The sequence below is a fragment of the Papilio machaon genome, chromosome 3 (assembly GCF_912999745.1).
Source record: "Papilio machaon chromosome 3, ilPapMach1.1, whole genome shotgun sequence".
Lineage (NCBI taxonomy): Eukaryota > Metazoa > Arthropoda > Insecta > Lepidoptera > Papilionidae > Papilio > Papilio machaon.
The window spans coordinates 9763090-9778134 of NC_059988.1; the positions used below are offsets into that span (position 1 = coordinate 9763090).

General features: G+C 33.1%; 1 protein-coding gene across 6 annotated transcripts in view; it reads right to left on the reverse strand.

Moving 5' to 3' along the window:
• Positions 1–4896: 4896 nt before the first annotated feature.
• The window catches only part of LOC106711635 (innexin shaking-B), a 99192-nt gene continuing 89043 nt past the window's right edge, over positions 4897–15045 (reverse strand). For 3 of the 6 annotated variants that reach the window (XM_014503998.2, XM_014504000.2, XM_014503999.2), the window contains exons 3-5: positions 8353–8572; positions 6672–6795; positions 4901–6095 (exon numbers count right to left, since the gene is read on the reverse strand). In XM_014503998.2, the coding sequence (XP_014359484.1) occupies positions 5690–6095; positions 6672–6795; positions 8353–8572 (750 nt within the window). In that variant the 3' untranslated portion in view covers positions 4901–5689. Of the gene's footprint in view, positions 6096–6671; positions 6796–8352; positions 8573–15045 lie in introns of all 6 variants that reach the window. The other 3 variants (XM_045686454.1, XM_045686455.1, XM_014503997.2) reach the window with 2 other exon arrangements.

Here is a 15045-nt window from a genome sequence, read left to right on the forward strand (position 1 = left end):
TGAAGGAACCAATGTTTATTCTATGAATAAAAAACTTAAGTCTTCACAAGAAGTACATTTTATTTCTATGAATTTTCGTTATATATTGTCACGTCGTTGCCATGGTGAAGTAGCGCTCATTGGTCTATAGCAAAAAGTGTCGTGACAACTTTTCGTAAGAATTTTTTCAGTCTAGCCCCCCTTCACAACGCGCGATAAGGAACTTCGTTCCAAAAGAAATAAAAACGAAATGACTTTCCGAATAACCCAATAGATATAATTAACTGTCACGTAACATCAATAGGCGCGGGTAAATCGGAAGTAAGCAAAAGCTGTCATTTCCAAGCAAAAGCCTATCCATTTATAGATATCAGTGTGTATTTGTAATAAATGACAACTGTCACGAATGTCATATCTGACAAATGTTTGACAAACGTTTGACAAAATGCACACAAAACAACACAACACATAAATCATATGACTGCATAATTCCTGTGAATTTTATTTTTCAATATATTTCATCTTTGTAAAGATTTTTTTATGATTTTACAAAAAAAATATTTAAAATAGACACGTCCATAGAAATTTTCAAACTAATCACATATGAAATAAAATTGACAAAGCTTTCTATTCCTTTAAGTACTAGAAACTACGCAAATGTGACGTCATTTATTAGGAAAAAATGCATAAACTATTGTAAAACCTTTGAAAAACGTAGGAAAGTTTGTTTTTTTTAACAGTAATTATTTCAATATGTTTATGTATTGATTAGTTTTTATTATTTAAACATGCTCATAACAAAAGTCCGAATAATAATTTAAATTAAAAGTTGCAAAGAAATTATTTTAAATTTTTAATGTAAGAATACTATTAAAAAAGATTTTCGGTCTAATTTTAATCTTTTTCCCTTCTCAAACTTAGAAGGAATGGATGGGAAGGGGAGGTTGGTTTGCCAGGGGATTCGTTGGAAAGGGAAATAGACTCATTCTGTGCATCTTCCGACTATTAAATGTAGACAACGCATCTGTAATTGTGGATATCTATAGACAGCGGTTGCTTCGCCATTTCGGCGAATTCATGTGTTACTTTTTATAAATGCCTTTTATATTCTATATAAAATGTATATTTAACAAATTGTAATGAATTAAGGACTGTTTAGTGTTCATTTTAAGATAAAAAAAACCTTTTCTTGAGGTTTTAAGTAGAAGGTTTGGCGATATTTTCGCATATGGCAAGCGTAGCATTTGTTTAGTGTTTGCGTGTTGCCATATCATTACGGTTGTGTGGTAAAATTGACATATGTATACTTCGGAATTCCCTTATTTAGTTTTAATTTTTTACTGGTTTGTAAATGACGTAATTTTTTTTCTAAATGTTTATTTATATTATAATTTAATATATATTGATTATGTAGTTTTTTTTTGTTTTATTTAAACACTCAGTTAATAATTGACACTTTAAAATCGTGCATATAAAAATTATGGCATAATATTTGATCCAAGAGGTAAGTTCAATTTTATTGGTATACAAATTTTTAAAGTCAAGCGTAAAAATGGCTACTAATTCATGGTACTTTTTGTTCAATAAATGAAACTGTAAAATGACAACTATTAAAAAAAACTCCACTGACGACTGATTTAAAAAATGTTTTTGCGTTATTCTCGACAAGGAGTTTATTACTAATAAATGAAAAATTTAGAAAAAATTACAAATTAAGAATCAAATTGAGAAAAAAAATTGTTTTTTTTTTTTTTAAATTTTTTTATGTGTAAAAAAGTTTTTTTAATTTGATCTTTTATGTGTTTTGTCACACTAACCTGTTATATCACGATTATTCCTAGAGATAGCGTCCCACAGGACATTTGTTGGTGCATTACATTAATGTTACAAAATATTTTTTAACAAAAAGCCTTATTTAATAAAGTACAATGATTTGTACTCCGCTTTTATTTGTAAATAAAAAAAAAATGAGTTTTTTTAATTTCGGATGATAAACACATTCAAATAGAGCCGCCAATAACAGTTAGCAATAAATTTCCCAATTCAAAGAAATAAGATTAGTGTATTTTATATTTAAATGTATTTATTTGAGAGAGTTATTTATCAATTGCTCGTACAATATTCTATATTAAATGATATTTTTGTGTTTTCCTTTAGCTATTAAGTTAAAATTAAATATATCGTTTGATTTTATTCCGTTGTTTTATTGACAAATCACGTCAGAAAATACAGTCCTTAGTGTTTGAGTTGGCACTCTGGGAATAAGCGTGCTGTTTTGCCAGATGTGCCAACTCAAGTATCAGGTACTACGATTATCAAAATGCCGTGTCATCAAAAACAAGAGGTTTGTATCACAAATACCACAACACGTCTAATTTGTAGAGATAAAAAATATGCAAATTCATATCTTTTAAAAAGTACTACGTGAAGATTAGCAATAGTTCTTCATTTTTCAAAAATATTATTTATGTCGTAAATATAATTTATTTGATATAATAACTTCTAACAATACAATCACAAAACACAATACAAGTCTTTAAACTTTGTTGATATTACTCCAAAAATACTGTTTAATTAAACACGCGTTTTAACCTTTTGACCGCCGCTGAATGATATTGACGTCACCATGGTGATATCTTTCACCATAAATATGTATCACTACAATGCTTTCGGTATAATTACTTCATTATTTATTGGTAAAGGTCTCATTTCGCAAGTCTACGCATAATAATGTTTAAAAACCGTGAATTGTCAGAATTCGGGCCCGGGCGCTAGTCACGGTATAAAAGGGTTGACGTATGTTTAAGATAACAGGTATTTGAAACACTGCAAGTTTTTTAAGGTTGTTAGTTTTCGTAATATTGTTTTCCTAAATTTTTGTATAATAAATAAAAATAAAAATCTGAATCTCGGTTAACGATTAGGTAACTATTTCAGGAAAGAAAATATATTTCTGATTGTAAAATTTAAATCTAGAACTTATTATAACAGTAATATTTTTAATAGAAACAAATTCATTCACTCGACAGTTGATTACTAACATCCGCGCGCTTGTCAGAAATTGGCGCCATAATTCAAACAGGACGCGAGCGCCAATAAAAGATTTTTAATTATGTCTTTTTTTTTTACAAGAAAATTAATTCGGTCACAAGACGTACTGCCAAAAGATACAAATATAATTTGTACAGATAGGACATTACATGTGCTTTCCTTCGAATAGTTTAAATCGTATCAACAATAGCTTTCTGTTAGTGTAAAAAAACGTTTCCAAAAAATTACTTAATATTATAAATACTTAAAATTATAAACTTAAGGAAACGGTCTAGATGATGAGATAATATTTATCTGATATACTTGGATATAATTGACATTCCTATATTTCGCTTGTATGATATATGTATTTTATTTTAATGCTTTTATTTTATTTATAACTTTATTTAACAATAGAGGGAGTTTATTACAATTTTGGCAAATGTTTTATAACATACCAATACGTCTTGGCGTGGCACAAGTTCGTAATGTCCGGTCTTTATATTCTCAAGTCTTTGATTACGCGACACTAAAAAAACTATACACAGATTAAAAACAGCTTATTATATATTTGTAATCTGTGATTCAAAATAATGTTAACTTCTATTAAATTTAGCGGCGATTGATTTGTTGGTGTAATTATTTTGGCGAATGTTTTATCATAAATCAATATGAACGTATTAAAAATCTTCAACTCAGTTAAATTTATTTATTTCATCTACTAAATGGAATGAGATTGCAGCGTGCTGTGTCCTATTTTTTTTCTTTTACGACAGATGAGTCAGAGACGAAATATAAAATTCTATATTATCGGTACAATATATTTGAAACGTTCGCATGTTTCAATGTAAATATAAAGTTACTTGGCTTCAAATGCAGCGTTGTTTATTAACATCTCACGTTCTAACTTTTTATAACACGTCTTAAAATTTAAAGTAAAATGAAATGCATAATTAATTTCCATTATTTATTCGATACTTTTCACGATAAATTTCTTGTTTTATATAACATTGCCCTCACTAGAGTTATTTATATTTGGCAGGGTATTTGGCGTTTTTACTTACCATAACAATACTGAATATTTCACTCTATTATTGACTGTTTTATACATTTTTCTTTGGTAAGACATTATAGATGTTTAAATACGATCTAGCGAAAACTTTCCAGCCACATTAACAATTCTTATTTTAATGAATACATGTACGTTATAAGAAAAAAAAACATCGTTAATTTAATGATTTGTAAATGCTTAGAAGCGGAAAGTTTCCGCTTTACTGTTGTAACTTTAACCCTCTGTGGGTTTTAGGTGTCCAAACAAATTTTATTTGTATTATTTAAACAAGTAGAAAAAGAACTAACATCTAAAAAGACTATTTAACAATATGTCTGCAAAATAAAAAAAAAATCTGAAAGATAACTGTTTTGGAACTAATCTTTTGGATAATTATCTAAATTACTTACAATACTAAAATTGACACCTAAACGATCCATATAAATTTAATAACACCAGATGTTCTAAGTTACAACGAGAACTTAAAGTGAACAATATTGTACTTAGCTAGTACCGTTTATATAGTTAGAGGCAAACCACCTTTTCATATCGTCTACAACAAACACAACACGTCTTTGTCAACCTCGCGTCGTCGTCTTCAACACGTGCTAACAAATTACGCACAACTAAATCTTCCCAAATATAATACACCTTCAAATTAGTTACAGGAATTCGAAAACATACTTTACATTTTATAAATATATTGATTTGGGAGTTTTTAGGCATAATTATGGTCATAAATTATGGAAAACATATCAAAAATCCGATTAAGTATAAAAAGCAAAATGACAAAATGAACACTTAAAAGCCAGTCGACGTTTGAATAGTAAGCATAGATTATATAACATTACAGCAGTCGATTTAAGTACATTAAAGTGAGCAGCTAAATATTCAAATAAGTAAAAAATAACACCTCATAATTTAATGACAGATGCAGTGAAATAATCTCAAAAAAATGCAGATTAAAATGCAAGTTAGAAAACATTAGTCGCTCATTTCAATATTCTTTAAATTTAACGTATAAATGTCTTTTGACCCGCAAAAGGTAACAACGTCACATATATCCACATAGGAAGACGTCATTTGGCAAATAGATTTAAATCCAATTTAATGTTTACTCCCATTAATCCTATACAAACGATCTTTAATTAATTATTGCTTTAATTTCTTTTGGTCTATCAAATCCATGGCGGGTGATCATTCGTGTAAATGATAAGTTGTGTGCTATCCGTGTGCTTATCTCCGATTACCAGCTAGAATAGATAGAAATAAAGCGTCTCCACAAACAGTTACTACGAGCAGCGAAACTATCAGTAAAATACGTCTAAAAGATGAACACTAGTTATCCTAACGGGATCGCGTCTGTCGACTTCACAAGGCCTGCGGTAAGATTCCTCCTGAGATCACGTTCTTATACTTTAAGTACATTCTATTATTGCGTATTTCCAATTGCACTTTTACGATTGCAACGAACAGATGAGAGAGTCTTTGATACCTTCGATTCACACCACAAATACATAGTCCAGAGCGAGCGCGGTCAGCCGGGCCGGGCGCGCCTCACACGGGCGGCTCCAGGTGGCGCTGCAGAGACGTCAGTCAGGTGTGGAACACCCACCCTGGGATCGGAGGTCACGCGTCCGGGACTCCGTGAATGTGGTGCTGGTAGTTGTGGTTCAGCTTGTTGGCGAACTCGTGCATGATGTCCCTGAAGATGACCGAGTCGAGGTTCTCGCCGAGTATATAAAGCAGGTACCAATCGCCCATCTTGCTGCGGCGCACGATTGTGTCGACGTTGTCGCGCCGCACGAGCCGGAAGCGCATGCGCATCATGTAGACGCGCATGCGCGGCGAGAAGATGATCACTAGCCGGTACACCAGCGTGATGAAGGTGAGGACGCCTAGGATGACGAACCAGAACCAGAGGAAGACGTAGATCTTCTCGTTGACGACATTCAGCGGCAGAATGCAGAGCGCGTCGTGCCGCTCCACCTCGCCCGATGAACCGAACTTGTTGAACAACGTGCATTTCACCATTCTGAAACATTAACAATATATGAGTTTGTTATTTTTAAATACAGTAATATACTAAGTACTTTAAATAAAATTAATATAATCAGGCTGATAGAGATGATTATGGGCGACCGCAAACAGAGCGGCGGCGAGCGATGCGGGCTCTTACAGCAACCACATTTACAATCCAAATAATGGATTGTAAAAACTAATAACCTTAAAAAGAACTCGCAATATCCCTCAACGAATGAATACATTCACTCGTAACTCTATTTACTTACTACCATCAAACTAGTTAACATGTACACAATATTGTTGTCTTTGTTTTGTCAAAGAATATAAAAGGGATGACAATCTTTGTCTATACTAATGTTTTAAAGAGTAAAGATTTGTATTTTTAAGTAACTAATAAACTCAAAAACTACTGGAGCGATTTCAAAAAATTATATTTCTATAGAAATCTACATTAACACTTAGTGACAATTTCACGCGGAAGAAGTTGGGGGAAAAAGCTAGCATAAAAAATATCAATGTAGTGGAGTTTAACGGTAATATAAACTTGAGTTACATATATAAGTGTAAGTGGGTGTGTGTGGGTTACCTGGGGAAGACATATATCATGGGGTCGACTCGGTCCTCCTGGTCGGACTCCATGTACGCAATCACCTTCAGCCCGAACGTCATGAACTCGCCGTCGAAGAACCGGTTCATCAGGAACATTTGCCCTACATAACAACAGATTATAAACTAACTGGAATAGTGTAACTGTCTGTTAGGGATCACTTCGGGAAAAACTTTATGGCTATAGTAAATGATATTAAAAGCATTTTGAGGTTTCATTGACTCCAACACCGTCTAAACAAACACTAATTAGTTTAAATTTGATGTGAGAAATTTATACTGCTTAACCTTTGAACATTTGCATTATAGCGAGGTTCAACAACACAATACTAGAACTACGATATCGAAGATAGGTTCATTCGCAAATTCTTCACTCATTTATCTTTTATGAAGTTGGTCTTTTGCTGTATATATACAGAATGATTCAAATTCAAATTCATTTATTACATGATATGATAAAGAGTTTCACAGATTTATGTATTGTATCATACCAATACAATAGTAAGATTAATGTTTTTAAATTTGAATTCCTTTTATAGCTTCGAAAATCCAAACTGAATTATCGCATTCGGTTCAAAACGATTTATTAAAATGGGTTTCATAATATAAAAGTGTCAGTGCACGTCGTTGGTTTTTTCAATAAACCTTTCCGTTTACTTCCGGTAGTTATTTTTATTTTTGATGTATTAATAAAAATAAGGCCACTGTTTGCTGACGAAAGCTGTCGATGTCATTCTTAGGAGGGCTACGAAATAAGTGATACGTCTGTATAAATTTATAACAGCAGTATGGCAGCTAAAATGCTTTACTCCGTTGTTAAAACACTTATACTAAAACTATTTACATATTAACAGTATTATGTAATTGAAGTCTATTTATTTCTACATCTCGTTGTTAACATAATTCTTCGATTTCCCGCGCGATTCTCTTTTCACCTCTATCTTTTTTCATAATTCAAAAGGCAAAGGTTCTTAGTGGCCAGTATGCCACCTCTTTGGCAGAATGTTTAATACTACTACTACACTCAAGAACGTCAATACTTGGCACATAGTCTATTAAATAATTCCGGACTACGAATACGTTTTAATGAACGCACCAATTTTAATTTTTTTTCTAAGGATGATAATGCTTTTGAACAGTATACTATGTAAAATGCTCTTGGCAGTGAAAATGCACACAAGTAGATTGTGTCAAAAAGATATTTACCTTAAATTTCGATTATATAGGAACATAATTATGTGAAAAATAAGCGGCAAAATGAATACCGAAAAGTCAATTTCGTGGCCCGATTTTTTGCCAAACTTATATCAGTAGCCATCTGTGGTGCGAGCGGGCTTGAATCACAAGTACCTACTGGTACCTACTGGCCGTAAGTTGTAAATCATAACATAGAACATTAAAACTATCCCTTCCCTTATTGAACAATACTTCTATTATATTTCTAAAATAGGTTTTTGAACCGCATTACAATAATCTACCTATTTTACTAATAAGGAAAGGATGAGAAAGAGAAGTGGAAATGGTTTGGGCAGAAGAAAATGATTTGCTACATTTTAAGATTCGGTCTGTAAGTAGTTTTCACTTGATTATTTTATAGAATTTAGGTACTGGCTGCTTAATTGTTTACAACCATTTAATCTGTAAAAAAAATTTGTTCTTACCTATAACATTGATAAGGGCGAGCGACTCGCAGAGGTAGTACCTGTAGGCCCACCAGTTGTGGTACCTCAGGTTCTCCCACAGGTAGTCCAGGATCAGTTTCTTCTTTGTCTTCTTCTCTATCTCTGTGCAGACCCCGACGTCGAGGTCCATCATAAGGGCGCGTATCTTGCCCCCCTCCCAGGACTTCCACAGCCAACGCGGCGCGTAGAACAGCATCGCCTGTAACAACAATATACAGTAAGACAGTTTCATACCTTTATTTTTTGGTGTAACATTTAAAGAAAAATCTTTCAGAGTTCCATAAGGTTAACACTATTTTTTTATTTAAATTAAATTAATAAAATGGATAACGCCTTAAATAAACATGTAGCAAATTCACAGTTTTTAGATAAATTACTGTTCCTATTAAGATAAAATGTTTCGGGAAGTATGTTATAGAATAATTAGTCAACTCTGAAATCTTTCCAAGTTGACGAATTAAGTTGTATTTATAAATATTTTGTATTTTTATTGATATATAACATCATAATGCATACACACAAATAAATAAAACAAATCTCTAAGTGATTCATGATATGAGTTACTCTAAATAAAACGTTCTAAATCAAAAGCAGATATTTTGGCGTAGCGGCTGCTTCGACCTGAGACCGCGTACGAGCGTACACGTTGCAAAATAGACCCATTTTAAAGGCGGCAGAGCTGCAAACGCATCTGTTGACGCTACGCCAATAAATTCGTTCGGCTAGACGATGCCATAAAACAGCGCTTTATGGATATGAAGTATTATCGGAGTTTTCATCGCGTGCGTTTCAATACTACTATTTATTTAGGACGCCAATGTTTTTGCTGGCCGTACAAGTTTTGCAAACGATATCTCAATTAAACTTAAGTCTTTAGTCTGCCGCTAGATGGCGTTAGTTGTTTACTAATCCATGCTATGGAAAATGTGGGAAAACCGCATAGAAAAGAAAACTTTGTAATATATTGGAAATGTAAGTTGAAAATTGGAGAGAATTCTAGAATGTTTCCAAGTTATACTTTTATACAAAGTTTGTTCAACCATATTTTTATTTAGTGACAAAATTTACTAGTTTTTAATACAAAATCTATTATAAAACGGCATAATTATAATGTAAACTGATTAGTATTAGAGTTTGAGGTTCGCGCATAATCTGCCGTGACTAACAAGCGCTGAGGCAGTTGACCTTTTGTCTTGTTAGTTAGACATCAAGTGTGTAGTTGGCCTTAGATGTTTCATCGCCGCCCGAATACAAAACCTTTAAAAATAAACATACACTTGGCTGATAAACAACAAACATGTATTTACACTCTAATATTACAATAAGCTGGCAACACTTATGATAAAACAAATTAATTTGTTTATGCTTAATTGCTATATTAATTTCTTCCACTTTATTTGTAGTCTTGAAGTCAGTTCTTGTTTGAAAAGAGATATGCTGCTGTTGATTATAGTGTAAAATAAAAATAAGATCGTGTAGTTATTATACATACGACACACTTGAATGTCTATCTTAGAGTGTTGCGATACGAAGTGTGTTCAAGTAGTGTTTACATCTGAGCGAGCGCCGCTCGGCTGTGAAGATAAATGTTACCGCAACGAAGACATTGACGTGCGTTAACTTTAGCTATTTTTATTTAAATAAAAGGAAATAAAAACACACACCTTTTACTGAATTAAAGAGTATTGAAAAGTTGCTAATCTTCGATATAAGAGTAAAGCAAACCAGAGATTCAGCGTTTTATCGAACTGGCAAGTTTTAGCAAATTAAACAAAAATTTTGTTTCGTTTATTCGAATGTCACAATATTTGAAGTCACTGTTAAATTCTTTATTAATATTTCTCAATTTCCAAATCATTCATTACAATCGTTAACTGCTTAGTTATCGTAACGAAACAATTTCGTCGAAAGCGCAATTTAGTTTGTTCGGATATTGGTTGTGTTTATTTCGGTAATGGGGCGGCGGGGCAACGGGGCAACGGGGCGGCGGGGCAATATCGTCGCACGTGCTTGTAATTGTCGGTTAATATTGCGCCTCGATACGCACTATAATGCACGCACTACACGACGACCCGAGGTGTGACTCACTTGGCACAGGACGCTCGCACACGATAACTATATGTTACAAGTTACTAGCGTTTTTGATCATTAATATTCTACAGATTAAACATATAACACTGAGTTTTTACTATACTAAAATATCATGGTTATCTCTGGTTTCTCAAAGCGAATTAAATTAAATAAGAAATATAAAGAGGACATACTTTGACTTGACACAATCCGCCATTCGCTTACACTTTGCGTGACATGTGAGCGGCTAAACGAGTCGTTTTTCAGCGGGACTCGTGACTTTTTCAGGGTTACGTGTATGTATTGAGAGGAAATTCGTCACACGGAATGAGATATGATTTAATAATAATTATAATGACCTACAAATACCAGCTGCGACGATAAAATTAAAAACCAGAAAACAACGCGAAAGAAAAAAATGTTATATTAGTACGATTTTCAGTATAACGTCAAAGAGATTCAAACAATTATACAAAGAAACCTTTATAGAGAGAATATTATTTCATATATAAGTGGGTCTATTACGAATATTTGTAACAAACGCCTTAGTTACATCACCTTCAATGAAGTCAAAATTAGTATGAGATTTTTGATATATTTTACGCCCGATAGTTCAAGTTTTAATACAAGTTTTTTCGATGACGATACGATTATTGTCACAAATATTCGTGTTAGACCCACAGTATTAGAAGATATTTTACATTAACTATTACATAGCCAATTGTAATCTTACTAATATTATAAATGCGAATGTTTGGATGGATGGATGGATTTTTGTTTTAAGGTATCTCCGGAACGGCTCAACGGATCTTGATGAAATTTGGCACAGATGTACAGCATAGTCTGGAAGAACACATAGGCTACTTACTACGATTTTTTTGTTTATTCCTCGCGGACAGAGTCGCAGGTGACAGTTAGTTAATAATAATGAACTCGTTTAAAACATACTATTCTAGATTTATGTCTTAATTGAAAATTGTTTCACAAATGAAATGGCGAAATAAAAATGTGTCACGGTATTGAAGCCGTAACCGATATAAAGGCGTGAACGCAATCTCCCCCATCTGTCATGGGCGCGTCCTCCCAGATTAACCACAAGATTTATGTCGCACAGTATGCACACAGCTTTATAATTTATGTCTGGCTGCACACGGCATTATTCAAAATTGTCGAAACTCTTTTTAATAGTACTTCGATCGAAATATTGGTTATATAAAAATGTCTTAAGGGAATGAAGTTGACGGTTACGAAATATTTTTATGCTATATTTTTTTTACATAAGCGATACTACTACTACATACTGTTAATATGTAATATTTATTAATATAAAAAAATATTGAGGCGTTTTATTGAATTTTAGTCTTCTTTACCTTCTCACCCTTTTCTTATAAGGTAGGGAAGTGGAAGTGGATAGTAGTAGGCAACGTATCTGCAGTTGTCTATGGGCAACGGTCGCTTCACTATTTCAGTGTATTCATGTGTCCGCTTGTTCGTTTGCCACTTTATGTTATAAAAAAAAAACACTATTCAGTATTGCGCGGGAAAGATTCGCGCTGTTTTATATTATGTTACATTTTTATTGAATCTACTTAATCAAATATCGAAATTAAGTTTTCTTAGTAAAAAAAAAATGCCATAGAGTTGTGATATAAATTAAAAGTGAAAAAATACATTATTTAATTCTGAAAAATTCCTTTTAATCCCCATTCATATTTAAGACTGACCGTATCTGTATTTGTATTAATGCATTTTTATATTTATATTGAACCGTAAAGGAAATGTATTTGATGCATTATGTTTTGCTTCCTCGTTGTTAACATTTAAAGTGACTTGGGCTAAAGACGCGGGCGCAATAAAGAAGAGATATGAGTGCATTCGGCCGATTAGGGAAATTGGAGCGAACGGCCGCGACTCCCGGAACTGACATGTTTACATGCGGGTTAGTAATCGAGCGAGTTCACTCGCCTCATATTGCTTACTAAGGGCTTAATAATTAATTTAACATATCTGAGTTTAGTTAATCATTACTATAACGCAAATTATTGTTATAATATATCGAATTTTCAGAATTGTTATGAGTTTAACGGTAGTAGCAGGTCTAACTAAAGGTTCATTTAGTTTAGACATACGCTGGAATCGTACGAACAATGCTCTGCAATCGCTTCAGAGTGAGACAAACTTATGGGAATACATGAGAGCGTCATCGCCGGACGGATCGAACTTTACGTACGATTCCGGCTTATGTGAAAATGAACCGTTAGAGAAGATAGATAGACTGGCTATGATTCAGGAAGCGACGACAAAAATTACACGTCATAGATAAATTTGGAAGACGAAAATCTGTTATGTAGATTCCACAAGTGAATGGATATTTTTTATCGACACTACTGTATTGGTTGAGATTACAAACTTACCGATCGAGTCGTCTTGTACCAGTACTGGATCATGTATTAAAGCGTGCATGGCGTGTAATATTAGCGCGGTTGAGAAATGCACGCATATTGTGTTATGCTCGCTGCAGCAGCAGTCACAGAAAGTCAGTACATCGCAGCACTCGAGATTTACTCAACGTAAATATAAATACGCAGCCATTAGGCACACGAATATGTTCAACTAATGTACTGATTAAAGCGGCGTAGCGGAATGCACCTTTGGCGGTAAATGCTATAAGGATTGATTTCAATAAGTATAAAGTAATTAAGTTTTACTATTTAGGAACTACATAAGTATAAGATTTAAGTTCTTTATATACGAGGCAAACTCGATGAAACTAATATTGTATGGATGAATCGTCGACTCAAATTCTATTCAGTTACTACAGACATACCGAATATGTCAACTGTTTAGCTCAGCTATCTTGACAATTGCTGCAATTTTTCTCACAATGATCTTGTCAAATATGATTTGATTTATTCTTTTTGGTGATGACAGATAGAAATGTTGGCGACGCGCTGTATACGAACCTCTATGAAATTTAATTGCGTGAGTTGCTTAGCGACTGAGATCGCCGGGTTTCGAATATTAACATTTCCTTGTGTACGAAGGGCCTTACTCCACTAATGTTATTCATCTACAAAACTTCAGTTAATATGTACCAATACATATGAAATCAAATAATGTTAGGAATAAAAAATTTCGCGCACAAGTACAGTCTGCAAATAATTTTATAACAACGAAACAGTCTTTCGCATAACATCCCTCAGTAAACATCATAAAGAGTCCCGAACTAGGGCGCGACTTTAAAAAACACCAGATATTGTGCTCGTACAAACATCAGTATGTTTGTTTGTTCTCAAGACGTCGGACGAGACGCTGTGTTTGGAAACGACGCCAAAACAATAATTTAAATGTACGTAATTATAAACAGACGGACAATAAAATAATCGACAATGTAAATATCGACGTCAAGACAAATAAACGATAAAGAAAAATTAATAAAATGAAAGTTCATAATCCTTTTAAACTTACACAATTAGAAAAAGATATAAGCAATTATTTCTTTACAGTATATAAGTATTTTACTAAAATACGTAATGAAGTGTCCTAAATGAAGTAGGAAACTAAAATAAAGTTTATTTTACAAGAGCCATTCGTTCGGTTTCAGAAAACTTTAAACTAATCTTCATGTCAAACATGTTTCAGAGTTCTAAAAAAGGCCGAAGCCGAAATTATATCAAATAAAGATTAGCTAGATTTTAAACGTAATTCAAATTAATTGACTATTCAGTAAAATTTCATTTGTAGAGTTATTTCTTAATATTGGTATTAAACTAATGAGGTAAGCTTGTCATAAGTGGATAAGAACTAGCAAATAACCTTGTCTTCGGATATATTACAATGCCGTATTCGCTGAGGTCTTTGTCAATGACAACTTATTTGTAGTTACAACAATATATGTCAGAAAAATAGATATATGTGTCGTATGTATCTACTTGTGTTTTTTCTTTTTTTTATATCATAAAGTGAAAAACGAGCAAGCGGCCATTTGCAAACCGCTGTCCATAGATACCTGCAATTATAGATGCGTTGCCTACCTTAAATCGACGGAGGAGGGGAACACAGAAAGGGAATATTTCCCCTACCTATGTGTTCCCTACTCCCCATCAAATCCACTTCCCCTTTCCTTATAAGAATAGGATGTGAAGGGGAAAGGGACTAAAATTAGGCCTCAAACACACGCTATAATTTTATCCTGATTATCACGGCGTTACTATATTAAATGGTGAGATTAATATGTGTTCCTAAAATCGATTTTATACAATGTTTTACCAGATTTTAGGTACACAATATCCCTTGAGATAGTATTTAATTTGATGCATAGAAAATGTTTAATGTAATCTACGCGCAACATTACCATGAAACTAATAAATCTTATATACTATAAAAAGCTATGTAATCTATCTATATATATAAAAGAAAGTCCTGTTAGTTACACTATTTATAACTCAAGAACGGCTGAATCGATTTTACTGAAAATTGGTGGGCAGGTAGCTTAGAACCAGGAAACGGACATAGGATAATTTTTACCCCGTTTTCTATTTTTTATTCCGCGCGGACGGAGTCGCGGATAAAAGCTAGTTTTAAATAAATAAGCTATTAAAA